This window comes from Mustela nigripes, chromosome 14, assembly GCF_022355385.1.
Source record: "Mustela nigripes isolate SB6536 chromosome 14, MUSNIG.SB6536, whole genome shotgun sequence".
In the NCBI taxonomy this organism is placed as follows: domain Eukaryota; kingdom Metazoa; phylum Chordata; class Mammalia; order Carnivora; family Mustelidae; genus Mustela; species Mustela nigripes.
This window is the reverse complement of record NC_081570.1, coordinates 51708370-51721601: the sequence shown is the minus strand read 5'-3', so window position 1 is coordinate 51721601 and position 13232 is coordinate 51708370. Positions and strand designations below refer to the sequence as shown.

The 13232-nt window shown below is 34.2% G+C and overlaps 1 protein-coding gene across 1 annotated transcript in view; it reads left to right on the top strand.

The window, feature by feature from the left end:
* Positions 1-13232, top strand: part of ITGB3BP (integrin subunit beta 3 binding protein) — a 70395-nt gene that overhangs the window by 8083 nt on the left and 49080 nt on the right. The window contains exon 2 of the mRNA XM_059374976.1: positions 11029-11071. Within this exon, the coding sequence (XP_059230959.1) occupies positions 11029-11071 (43 nt within the window). The remainder of the gene's footprint in view (positions 1-11028; positions 11072-13232) is intronic.

Below are 13232 nucleotides of genomic sequence, written 5' to 3'. Positions count from 1 at the left end.
TTTTGAGATTTTTTATTTATTTGACAGAGAGAGAGAGAGAGCTCACAAGTAGGCAGAGTGGCAGGCAGAGAGAGAAAAGGGGAAGCAGACTCCCTGTTGAGCAGAGAGCCCGATGTGGGCCTCAATCCCAGGACCCTGGGATCATGACCTGAACCAAAGGCAGAGGCTTAACCCACTCAGACACCCAGGCGCAAATAAATAAAAATCTTAAAAAAAAAAAATTAGTAAATCTAATTCAACATATAAAGGGGACAATGTATTATGTCCAATTGGGACTTATCCCAAGAATGCAAATTGTTCTGTTATTTTAAAATCAATTAACATTTTCAAAAAGAGAATAAAGGAGATCGTATTAATAGTTGTACAAAGAGCACACTCATTCATGCTAAAATAAAAACTCAACACACTTGAAGTAGAAAATTCTAATTCTAAATTCTAATTCTAATTCTAAAAACACTAAGAAGTAGAAAATTCCTGTGAAAAGTGTACACATATCATACCCAGCATTAAACACTTACTCTAAGATTAAGAATAAGGCAAGATGTGCCCTCCCACCACTTCTATGTAACAAAGCACTAAAAAGAAAGGAAGTGTGTAAATGTTGGAAAGGAAAAAGTAAAACTGATGAATTGTGGTGATACTGTCATGAACATGGAAAATACTAAGGAATTTGTAAAATAGTTATTAGAGCTATTTAACAAAGATACATGTCATATAGTCAATATACAAAAATCAATTCTATTTCTATATTTTAGCAAGAAATACCTGGAAATGAAGCTTAAATGTTTCCATATACAATCACATTTTAAAACTACTTTAAAGAAGTTTAACTAGAAGACACTTAAGATTTCTACATTGAAGATTAGAACATGTTGCTCAGAGAAAAAAATCTAAATAGGGGCATGTTTATGGACTCTTAAGTTTCGATAATGTTAAATTACTAGTTCTCCCCAGTCATCAAAGGACATGATCTTTAGATTCAATGCATTTCCTGTCAGTCCCAGCAAACATTTTATAGAAATAGAAAAACTGATTTCAAAATTTTTTATGAAAAGGCAAAGGACTTATGAGTAAATAATCTTGAAAAGAATGAACTTGGAATACATATGCTAACTAGATTTACCATAGTGGTTCTGAATTCAATGTGGTTTGGGCATAAGGACAAATAGATAAAATGGAAGAGAATCCGAAGTCCAGAAATAGACCCACGGAGGTGCCAAAGCAATTCAGTGGGGAAAAAAAAGTCCAGATGGTTCTGGGACACCATACAGAAATATTAATGAATTACCCTCAACTTCTATCTTATGCCATATACAAAAACTGATTTGAAATATAGCATACTCCTATATGTAAAGGTAAAGTTTCTGAAGGAAGCTTATGAGACTCTTGTTACAGCATGGGGTAGGTAAAATTTCAGGCAAGATACAAAATCAGTAACCTAAGAGAAAAAATGATAGATTAAGACTTCATCTAAATTTTGAACTTACGGTCATCAAAGGACATAATTAAGAAAATGAATTGTCAAAAGCTGGAGGTATTACAATTTCAGATTTCAAGTTATACTACAAGGTTGTCATAATCAAAACAATATGGTACTGACACAAAAAGAGACATAGATCAATGGAACGGAAAGCCCAGAAACAAACCCATGATTATATGGTCAGTAAATCTTCAACAAAGGACGCAAGAATATGCAATAGCAAATAGTCTCTTCAACAAATGGTGTTGAGAAAGCTGGACAGCTACATGCAAAAGAATGAAACTAGACCACTTACACCATATATGAAAATAAACCTGAAACAATAAAAATCCTAGAAGAGAGCACAGGACAGTAATTTCTTTGCAACTGGCTGTAGCAACATTTTTTTAAGACCTATCTCCTACGACAAGGGAAACAAAAGCAAAAATAAACTATTGGGACTACATCAAAATTAAAAGCTTCTGCACAACAAACAGTCAACAAAACTAAAAGACACCCTAATGAATGGGAGAGGATATTTGCAAATGACATATCCGACACATAAAAATTTATACAATGCAACACCAAAACCCCCCAAATAATCCAATTAAAAAATGGGCAGAAGACATTAACAGACATTTTTTCAAAGAAAACATGCAGATGACCAACAGACACATGGCAAGGTGCTCAGTATCACTCATTATCAAGGAAATGAAATAAAAACTATGGTGAGATACCATCTCAGTATGGCTAAAATAAATATCAGTATGGCTAAAATTAAAAAACGCAAACAAGTGTTGACAAGGATGGGGAGAAAAAGGAACCCTTGTGCATTGTTGGTGGGAATGCAAACTGGTGCAACCACTCTGGAAAACCATATGTAGGTTCCTCAAAAAATTAAAAATAGAATACCCTGTGATCATAGTTAACACAATACTAGGCATTTACCCAAAGAATACAAAAGCACTAATTCAAAAGGATATATGCTCCCCTGTGTTTGTTTATTACAGCATTATTTACAATAGCCAAATAACCATATATATATATATATATATATACACACACACACACACACATATATGTATGTGTATGTATGTATATGTGTGTGTGTGTGTGTGTATCTATATGGAATATTAGTCAGCCAGAAAAAGAATGAAATCTTGCCATTTGCAACAACGTGGTTGGAGCCAGAGAGAATAATGCTAAGAGAAATAAGTCAGTCAGAGAAAGACAAATACCATATGATTTCACTCATATGTGGAATTAAGAAACAAAGGGTTAGAAAGGGTGAGAGCCAAACCAAAAACCAGACTCTTAATGTAGAGACCAAAAAGATGGTTACCAGAGGGGAGATGGGTGGAAATAGGTGAAAGGGATTAGAAGTATGCTCATCTGTGGCACCTCAGTGGCTCAGTGGGTTAAGCCTCTGCCTTCGGCACACGTCCTGATTCTCAGAGTCCTGGGATTAAGCCCGGCATCAGGCTCTCTGCTCAGTAGGGAGCTGGCTTTCCCCTCTCTCTCGGTCTCCTTCTCTGCCTATTTGTGATCTCTCTCTCTCTGTGTCAAATAAATAAAATCTTTTAAAAAATAAATAAATAAAAATAAAAGTACGCTTATCTTCAAGAGCCCTGAATAATGTCTAGAATTGTTGAATCACTATATTGTACACCTGAAACTAACATAACACTATATGGTTACTGGAATTAAAGTAAAAATAAAACTTTTAAAAAATGATTTGTTAGGGTACCTGGCTGGCTCTGTCTGTAGAGCATGCACCTCTCTTGATCTCTGGGTTTTGACTTTGAGCCCCACATTGGATATAGAGATTACTTAAAAAAAATTTTTTTTTAATCAGTTGTCAAGCCACTGAGTAGGAGAAAATATAAGATATATTTTAAACAATTAACATTTAAAATAAATGTAAAGAATTCTTATAACTCAACAGTAAAACTAAGTAAACAGTTAAACTCATTGAAATAATAGTTCAAAAATTTGAACCAATACTTAATAAAAAAAAAGTTATATAAATGGCAAGGAAGCATTTTGTTAGTCATCAGGGAAATACAGATTAAATCTATATTGAAATACTGCTTAACATTTGATAGAATGACTTTAATTACATTTTATAGTTAACAATATTATGCAAATACTGAATCTTAGTAAATAGATTTGCTTTGGACAGGGGTCTGGATTAGCACTTCTGAAACTGGTTTCTGTGTATTCTAGGCTTGAGCAAATGATTAGTGTTTTGCATGTAATAGGAGCTAGGTTTTCATTGTTGGATCAGGAATTTTAAAATATGTTGGCGTGGCACTGAAAGTATCAATATGAAATCACAGATTTTTTTAAATATGCCTATATACAGAGAAATAGATGTGTATTTTCTGTTCTAGCTCTGTGTATCTTTATATGTACACTTAAAAAATCTGTGATTTTTTGGGGCGCCCGGGTGGCTCAGTGGGTTAAAGCCTCTGCCTTCAGCTCGGGTCATGATCCCAGGGTACTGGGATCAAGCCCCGCATCGGGCTCTCTGCTCTGACCTGCTTCCTCCTCTCTCTCTACCTGCCTCTCTGCCTACTTGTGATCTCTGTCAGATAAATCAAATCTTTAAAAAAAAAAAAAAAATCTGTGATTTTTTTTTCCTGGCTACTGATACGTAATACAATAGTCTTTTGTGGTGCTAGGCAGTGACACGGAGCCACAGCTCTCAATCAGCTCCACCCAGTTTCTAGGGTGAAAAACTGATAAACTTAAAGCCATTCTATATCCATATAACCATTCTGTTTTTTACTTTTGGTATAGAATTCAGTAAATTACATGAGATGTTCAGTACTTTATTATAAAATAGGCTTTGTGTTAGATGATTGTGCCCAACTATAGGCTAATATGTGTGTTGTGAGCATGTTGTGAGATAGGCTAGTCTAGGCTATGAAATGTTGTAGGTTTGGTGTATTAATTGCATTTTCAACTTGAGATATTTTCAACTTGAGATATTTTCAACTTAGTTGGGTTTATCAGGGCATAACCCACAGTAAGTCAGAAAGAACTAGAGCAAGAGAGAAAAAGAGTATGATAAATAGGACAAAATGTAAACAAGTGATAAGTCTAGGTAAAAGATAAGCACTCTTACTCCTAAAAATTTTTTTTTTAAGTTTGAAATTAAGTAAAAATTAAGTTACCTCCAAAACTCATCAAATTGTTTAAAACAACAACAACAACAACGCCAATGGGTGGATTAAACAGTAAATTAGATATAATTGAAGAAAGAATTAGACAATTGGAAGATAGATCTGAAGGAATTGCCCATACACAGTACAGAGACAAAAAAATGCTAAGAAATAAGAGTTTAGAGATATAGAAAATGTAACTAGAAAGTCTAAAATTACTACTAGATGAAGTCTAGAAAGGGAAAAAAGGAAGGAAAGTCAATCTTCGAATATGGTTTAGATTTTTCCAGAACTATTAAGACAGAAATCTATATGAGACTATGTTAGAGATAAGACCATTAATATGACATCTTTTGGGTACCTACATTGAAACTACCTTAAACAAAATTGGAGGACATAAAAAGTTAAAAGAATTAAAGTCTCAATTTGAGACTGAAGTTTTAAGTTAAAAATAAATACAATTAATTGAATAAATCGTTAATTTATATAACACTTTTCTTCCCATCACTGTGTCAGGCTTTGGGCATTCAAATATAAGCAGATACTGTATTTGCTGGGAGTCTTAATTTTTGTGGGAAAGATAGTTTAACAAGGATATTTAACCACATCACTTAACAGAGGAGGTGGTAATGATATAAATATCTTAGTCCAGGGAGGAAAGACAAACATATAAACATACTATTTCAATGTGGTAAGTTTTGTGAGAGGGGCATACACAGTGCTATAGTGCTACAGAGTAGAAAGATCCTTAATGCAATGTGGACTGTGTCAGAGAAAACTTAGAGATTGTGCTAGATTCTCAAGGGGAGGGTAGACATCAGTGTAAATTTGTTATTAATTTTTATGCTATAAATATAATACCAAAAATGTGTAAAATATCACCCATTTCCCATATTTAATTCTGATAAAACTATTTGGCCCCTTTTGATAAATTTTAAAAGGATTTAACTTATGTCCTTTATATATATGTATGTGAGATGATACACACATATATGTATATGTAAGTTTCTCACAGGAGGAAATAATGAATATTAATGTTCATTTTTGAGAATACTCACTTAAGAATGAAATTATCTTATGACATTTCTCATTTTATTTTGCCCAGTGACAATGTCTTCTGTATTTATTTATCTTATGGAGTCAGTGTTCCCGAATATCCCTTTACTTCTGTAAGAATTGTTTAGCTAATTCTCTGTTAACCTTTTAATAAGGAAGCTTTTGACACAAAAAACATGTTATCCAATAACTGCTTAAGGTTTTGGCCAGTTTTATCATGAAGAATAACAGGATGCATTATTTATTTAGGTGCTTTCACATGATGACCATATTTCTACATGTAACAATATTTCTCTCTACTCACCCATATGTGATAGTAAATTATATGACTGCTTGAATGTTGAACACAAAAGAGCACTTGAGAGTACACAAAAGGCTTGAATGAAAGGAAGAATATAAAGGGGATATAGAAGATTCTTCTCCCTTCTCTTCTCATTCTCATGCATAGAATGGAAAATAAATCATTTCAGATATCTCAGATTACACCAAAGGAGTCACATGGGATGTGAATTTGGTCATTGATTTTCATCAAAGGATTTCTAAGCATCTCACAAGTATACTCACTCCTTTAAATTCTCTTGAAATATTGTCATCACTATTATAGTGAGAAGTAAATGGAAGCACTGACATTGTAAGTGATATTTTTATCTTCCATTCAGAAATTACCTACTAGTTTATAGGCCAGTATTATCAACTTTATGAAGCTTAGTGAAATTATGTAATTTGCCAAAGCTTAGGGGAGGAATTCGGCTTAGTATCAAGGCCCTTTGACTCTTACCTGCTTTACCAAGTTTATCTGTCTCCTCACACACACACACACACACACACACACACACACACTCTTACCCTCAGCTCTGCTATTCAAAATTATATTTAATCCAGTGTTTTTGTTTTTATTTATTTATTTATTTATAGATTTTGTTTATTTATTTGACTGAGATAGATATAGTGAGAGAGGGAACCCAAGCAGAGGGAGTGGGAGAGGGAGAAGCAGGCTCCCTGGTGAGCAGGGATCCTGATGCAGGGCTCAACCCCAGGGCACTGGAATCATGACCTGAGCCAAAAGCAGACCCTTAACTGACTGAGCCACCCAGCCACCCCTGATCCAGTGTTTTTAAAGAAAAGCTCAAAGGGACATTTGGATGGCTCAGTCAGTTGGGTGTCCAACTCTTGATTTCTGCTCAGGTCATGATGTTGGGGTCGTGAGATCAAGCCCCACTTTGGGCTCTGCCTTGAGCATGGAGATGACTTGAGATTCTCTTCCCTCTCTGCCCACTTGCACTTTGAAGCTCAAAGCATTCATTTTGTGTTTTTTGAGGTATCATTCTTCATTCTTAATTAGAAATGAAATGAAAATTGTTTTTTCTGGAGTAGTTTCTTTTATATTGTCACCAGTGTTAGTATTTTCTGTGTTTATGAATTTGTATAATAAAACTCATGTACTTGTTCTGTTCTTGTTGAATCAGAGAATCCTATTCAGGATGCTACCACATGATAATTTAAATAAAATAGGGGAGGATAGTCTTACTAATATAACTAATCCTACAAACATAGTTACTTTCTATTCCTCTTGATATAAAATTGTATGTCAAATATATTTATCTTTCCTAAATTCTCAAGAGCAAAATGTTGGTAGGAACCAGAATTTTCATCCCAATGAATCTAAACTTAGTACAACTAAAAATGAAGCACGGTAGTTAAATTATGGACATAAGAGTAAATTTGGGTGAAGGTGGAAGTGGGAAGTAATCTGCAGAGGTAATAAGATTACTAATAGGAGGGAGGAAATTAGAATATAGTACATAAGTGCCCATTTAAAAAATTATTTTCTTTTAAAGATTTTATTATTAGAGAGAACAAGAGATTGAGAGAATGAGTGGGGGCAGGGACAGAAGCAGAAGCAGGGAGCCCGACAAAGGACTTGATCCCAGAACCCTGGGATCATGACCTGAGCCAAAGGCAGAGGCTTAACCAACTGAGCCTCTCAGGCACCCCCAAAGTTTATAGTTTAATCATTAAGTGTACAGTTCTATGACATTAAGTATATTCACCCTGTACAACTATCACCATCATCTATCTCCAAAACTTTTTTCATCTTGCAAAACTGGAATCTTACACCCATCAAACACTAACCCCCTATTCACCCTTCCTCTCAGCCCTTGGCAACCACTATTTTCTGTGTTTATGAATTTGACTACTTTAAGTAGCTCATTTGAGTGGATCATACAGTATTTGCCCCTTTGATATTGGCTTATTTCACTTAGCATGTTATCTTCAAGGTTCATCTGTGTTGTAGCATCTATCAGAATGTTTTTGCTTTAAGGCTGAATAATATACCATTGTATATCTATACTACATTTTGTTTACTCATTTAGCTGTCAATGGGCACTTGCATTGTTTTCACATTTTGGCTACTGGAAATAACATTGCTATGAACATGGGTGTACAACTACCTGTTTGGGTCTGCTTTCAGTTCTTTTGGATATATACCCAGAAGTGGAATTACTGAATTATATGGCAGTTCTACACCTAATTTTTTTTTTTTTAAAGATTTTATTTATTTATTTGACAGAGAGAAATCACAAGCAGGCAGAGAGGCAGGCAGAGAGAGAGAGAGGAGGAAGCAGGCTCCCCGCTGAGCAGAGAGCCCGATGTGGGACTCGATCGCAGGACCCTGAGATCATGACCTGAGCCGAAGGCAGCAGCTTAACCCACTGAGCCACCCAGGCGCCCCTACACCTAATTTTTTGAGGAACTGCCAAACTGTTTTTCATAGAAGCTGTATCATTTTACAGTCCCACCAGCAGTATGTGAACATTCCAGTTCTCCATATCCTAGCCAACATTTTCTGGTTTTGTTTTTGTTTTTATATTAGACATCCTAATGGCTGTGAAATGGTCTCTCTTTGTGGTTCAGATGTGCCTTTTCCTAATATTAAGGATGTTGACATTTTTTTATATTTTATTGGCCACCAGTATATCTTCTTTGGAGAAATGTCTATTTGAGTCCTTTTGGGCCTATTCCATTTTTTTAAATCAAAGTAGTAACCCCTAAAACTTCTTATAACTTTACAGAACGACCAGAGATACACCACTTTTAATTGCCAACTGGCACTGGTAACAAGTGAGTAAATACTTTAGAAAAATATTTACCCCATATATTTAATCAAGTTTTGTCTGTTTGTTCTTTATAGTGTATGTTTCAACATCTCTTCCTCTCTGTTCTTTATTAACATCATCCCCTTCCATGTAACATAATTTCATGCTTATAGTTGTTTATGGATAAAAGAGTAGATTAAAAAAAAAAGAGCTTCCCTTCTGCTCTCTCTGTCTGCCTCTCTGCCTACTTGTGATCTCTCTCTGTCAAATAAATAAATAAAATCTTAAAAAAAAAAGAATTAGTCGTCAATAAGTAATATATATATATTTTAAAGATTTTATTATTTATTTGACAGAGATCACAAGCAGGCAGAGAGGCAGACAGAGAGAGAGAGAGAGAGAGAGGAGGAAGCAGGCTCCCCGCTGAGCAGAGAGCCCGATGCGGGACTCGATCCCAGGACCCTGAGATCATGACCCAAGCTGAAGGCAGCAGCTTAACCCACTGAGCCACCCAGGCGCCCCAATAAGTAATATTTTGAACAATTAATGTCAGGGTGGGGTTTATTTCCTTATAATAGGTAGTATTACATCTTAGCATTTAAAAATAGAATTAAAAAACTCTGTGCTGTGTACTTTTAGTTTTTGATTTCTACTTTCGAAATTTTGTAAAATACCAAAATCTCTCATATACCTGAATAGAGTACTATGTATTCCAAAACTAAATATATACACTTTTTTTTGGATCATGTGCCATTTTTATTTGTTCATACCTCTATTCTCTTCTTGCTTCATTGAGAATTCACATTAAATTTATTTCAAGTTGACTTTTAAAAGATACAAGTTATTTTTCAAATTGATTTAATCTCAAGAAATAATGTTATGGGATAAGCTAATGTAGATATAATAGCAAAATTAAGTGAGCCCTTTTTAAAAAAATTTTTTTTAAAGATTTTATTTGTTTATTTGACAGAAATTACAAGCAGGCAGAGAGGCAGGCAGAGAGAGAGTAGGAAGCAGGCTCCCTGCTGAGCAGAGAGCCTGATGTAGGGCAGGATCCCATGACTTGAGCTGAAGGCAGAGACTTTAACCCACTGAGCCACCAGGCGCCCAAGTGAGCCCTTTTTTGATAGATTAAATTTACGTATTTAATATTTACTACTCCGTAATATTTGTAAATTGTCCATCTCTTCTATTTTTTTCTTGTTCTTGTCACTTGTTTGAAAGTCAGTATTCAGGAAGAAAAGTAAATAGTTATTTATGAACAGTCATTTTCTAATATGTATAAAATTTTTCTAATTTTCTATAATATAAACTTTACAATACAATCCTCTTTTTTTTCTTTTTTCTTTTCTTTTCTCTCTCTCTCTTTTTTTTTTTTTTTGCTTTATGCTCAAATTCTCTAGTATTTTAAATAATGTAATTTCTTTTTCTCAGGGATCAAGAAAGTACTTTTGATGCTGCATTTATTACTGGGAAAACTAGTTTTAATTTATATTGACCTTTTTCTCCTTTGAGCATTTAGCCTGCATTCAATAAAATGTTGATGACTGCTCTTTAGAAGACAGCTGTACGAAATAAAGTATTATAAATATTCAGCTTTCCTTTCTAAGCATTGTCACCAACAGCTGGGCATCCAGTTTAGCAGAACAGATTTTGCACAGAGAGAGCCTGGCATGTTCCTGAATCAGTTTAGTGAGGGAAACAAAAAATAGTTTCTTATGGATTGGGGACTTATAAAGACATAGAGCATCTGTTCCTCAGTTAAGTCAGTCTCGTAGCACTGAATCATGCTTAAAGCTAGAATAACGTGCAAAACGTTTCACTTTGTTCATACCTTTATTTTAATACCTAGTACATTATTTCTACAAATAATATACTTCCAACATTTCCATTAAGTTGTATAAATTGTTTGGTCTTTATGCTTAATTTTTCAATAGTGTTATTTTAAAACACAAATATATTCATTTTTACTAAGATTATTTCATAATATGACTTTAATGCTTGAATTATACAATAGTGAATGTATATGAAACCGTATATAAAAATCCACTTGAATATTTAATTATTCCATATTGAAATATGCTATTAAAAAATCCAGTTTCATCGTCATGAAAATTGCTCTCTTCATATGGTATTCTGCTTTCATTGGCAAAAGCAACTCAGAATCTTTGTTTATATTTATTACTCTCAAATATTTGGCTACTTAAAGCATATAAACCTAAGATTTCTTTAAATATTTTGTTGGCAGTGTTAAGAGATCGCTGAAATTGGATCATCTGTTAGAAGCAAATGTAAGTATTTACTTGTGAATTTGTAATTGCATAAGAAGAATGTATTTTTAATTTATGGGAAATTTAATTTACAGGAAATTTACCTTAAGAAATAGAAAAATTTTCAAAAAACACTGTGACATTATTGTGATTGGTACACCATTTTCTATATAAAATATTATTTATAAATCGAATATATGGAAATTCCTGGCCAGATTAAGGTTTTCACTTAAGAGGCAAATTATTTAGAAACCTTAATAAAATAATTCAGTAGAAATGAATTTACTATTTATGGAAAAATTATTCTGCCACTTAAATGCACAAGAAACAATATGGAACAATGGCAGTGCTTTAATCTGTATTCTATAATCTGCTAAATTGAAATAACAACATTAACAGCACTTTTATATCAAAAATGTAATTACCTCCCTAAGCTATTCTGGCATAATTAAACAATAAAATACTAACAGTGTAATAAATTTCTCCATGGTTGTCACAATAAAAATAAAAATGTACTGTTGCTATTACTTTTTGTAAATCTAGTCATAGTACATTCCCAGTGCCAACATATCATGACATATGTTGGTTTATTATCTTTTCATACCAATTGTGGAGCTAGATACAAATACTAATATTGAGCTACTTAATCTTAAATGCAAGTAAATTGATGAGAAAGTAAATTAAAACAAATAGCTAGTCAATAAATGGCACTCTTACAAAATCCCATATGAGAATGCCATTTCAAGAAATGGATGTTATATGGAATTTCACTTTGGACGACTCACTGATATTTAACAATTTACCACTTTTAAAACTTCCAAGATGCTTTTTTAAAAAAATTTAAACAAAAGTGGGAATGCAATGCCACTAAAAAAATCATTAGCAGTGTAATTAGCAATTTAGAGTACCATTATCCAACTTGTTCTACACAGAATGCAGCTGTGACTGTAATTCTACATCTGTTTCTTTGGTCAGAATGGTATTTTGGTAGATGAGTAGCCCAGCTTAAAATGAAATATTGTTCTTTCCTGCCCTCAAACTGTTCTTTGGGAGATGGTAACATTATTTGAATAGCAGAGACTGGCCATTTAGGAATTCATCCTCTTCTTGAAGTACAATTGTCATCATGGCAAGCTTTCAATACATTTTTACTTCAGATTAGGATATGTCAAGGTTGCCAGTGCCACAGCTAATATCCTGTAATAGAAAAATACATTGTTATGTTTGGCCCAATTCTGTACCTTTAAATCAAGGAGACTTAGCTTGACTTAGCTTGGTATCACATGGCCATTCCCTGCTAATTGCAGGTTCCTAGCATCTAGCCTGGGTCTTTCTTCAACATTTCTCTTCTATATTCTGACCTATTTCTGGTAATTTCTTTTTTTTTTTTTTTTTTAAGATTTTATTTATTTATTTGACAGAGAGAGAGATCACAAGTAGGCAGAGAGAGAAGGGGGAAGCAGGCTCCCTGCTGAGCAGAGAGCCTGATGGGCTCGATCCCAGGACCCTGGGATCATGACCTGAGCTGAAGGCAGATGCTTAACGACTGAGCCACCCAGGTGCCCTATTTCTGGTAATTTCTGCCTTTGTATTCTTGCCTCATCGTTTGTTGGCAGCTCTATATTCATATCTTAGAGCTGGCAGCTTTTGTTCTGGTGTTTAGTCTAGGATTCTCTCCTTCACTACATTTATGCTTCCATCTACTCAAGTAACAACTTAGCCCATGCAAAGAAAAATCAGACATTCAAGATATACCTATAATTCTAAGAGTACCTAATTGCTGTAAAACTGCAGAGGAACTAGTAGTAACTCTAAGGTCATTTTGCCTTACCAGTATGATACTGAAGGAAGAAGACCGATATCCACAGAAAGGAGATGGCCCTTATATTCCAGTTGGTTAAAGTGGAACCTATTCATTCTCATCTGCTGCTCTTTCCTCTCAGAGACGTTCTAAGCTCCCAAATACCAGTGTTCCCAAAGCATCTACAGACCTTCATAGAGATAAATGTTGCATGATGTTAGGGAAAGTCTGCAAAAATCATTTTCTTTAGGAGTATCCTAATGGAGAAAACAGCTATGATATTGTGACCTTCCTTTAATATCTGGAATATATACTACAAGTACCATCATTTGCTGAACCTCCCACATTGTTGGGGGGTGGTGAGGAGTTAAAAGAATGTTC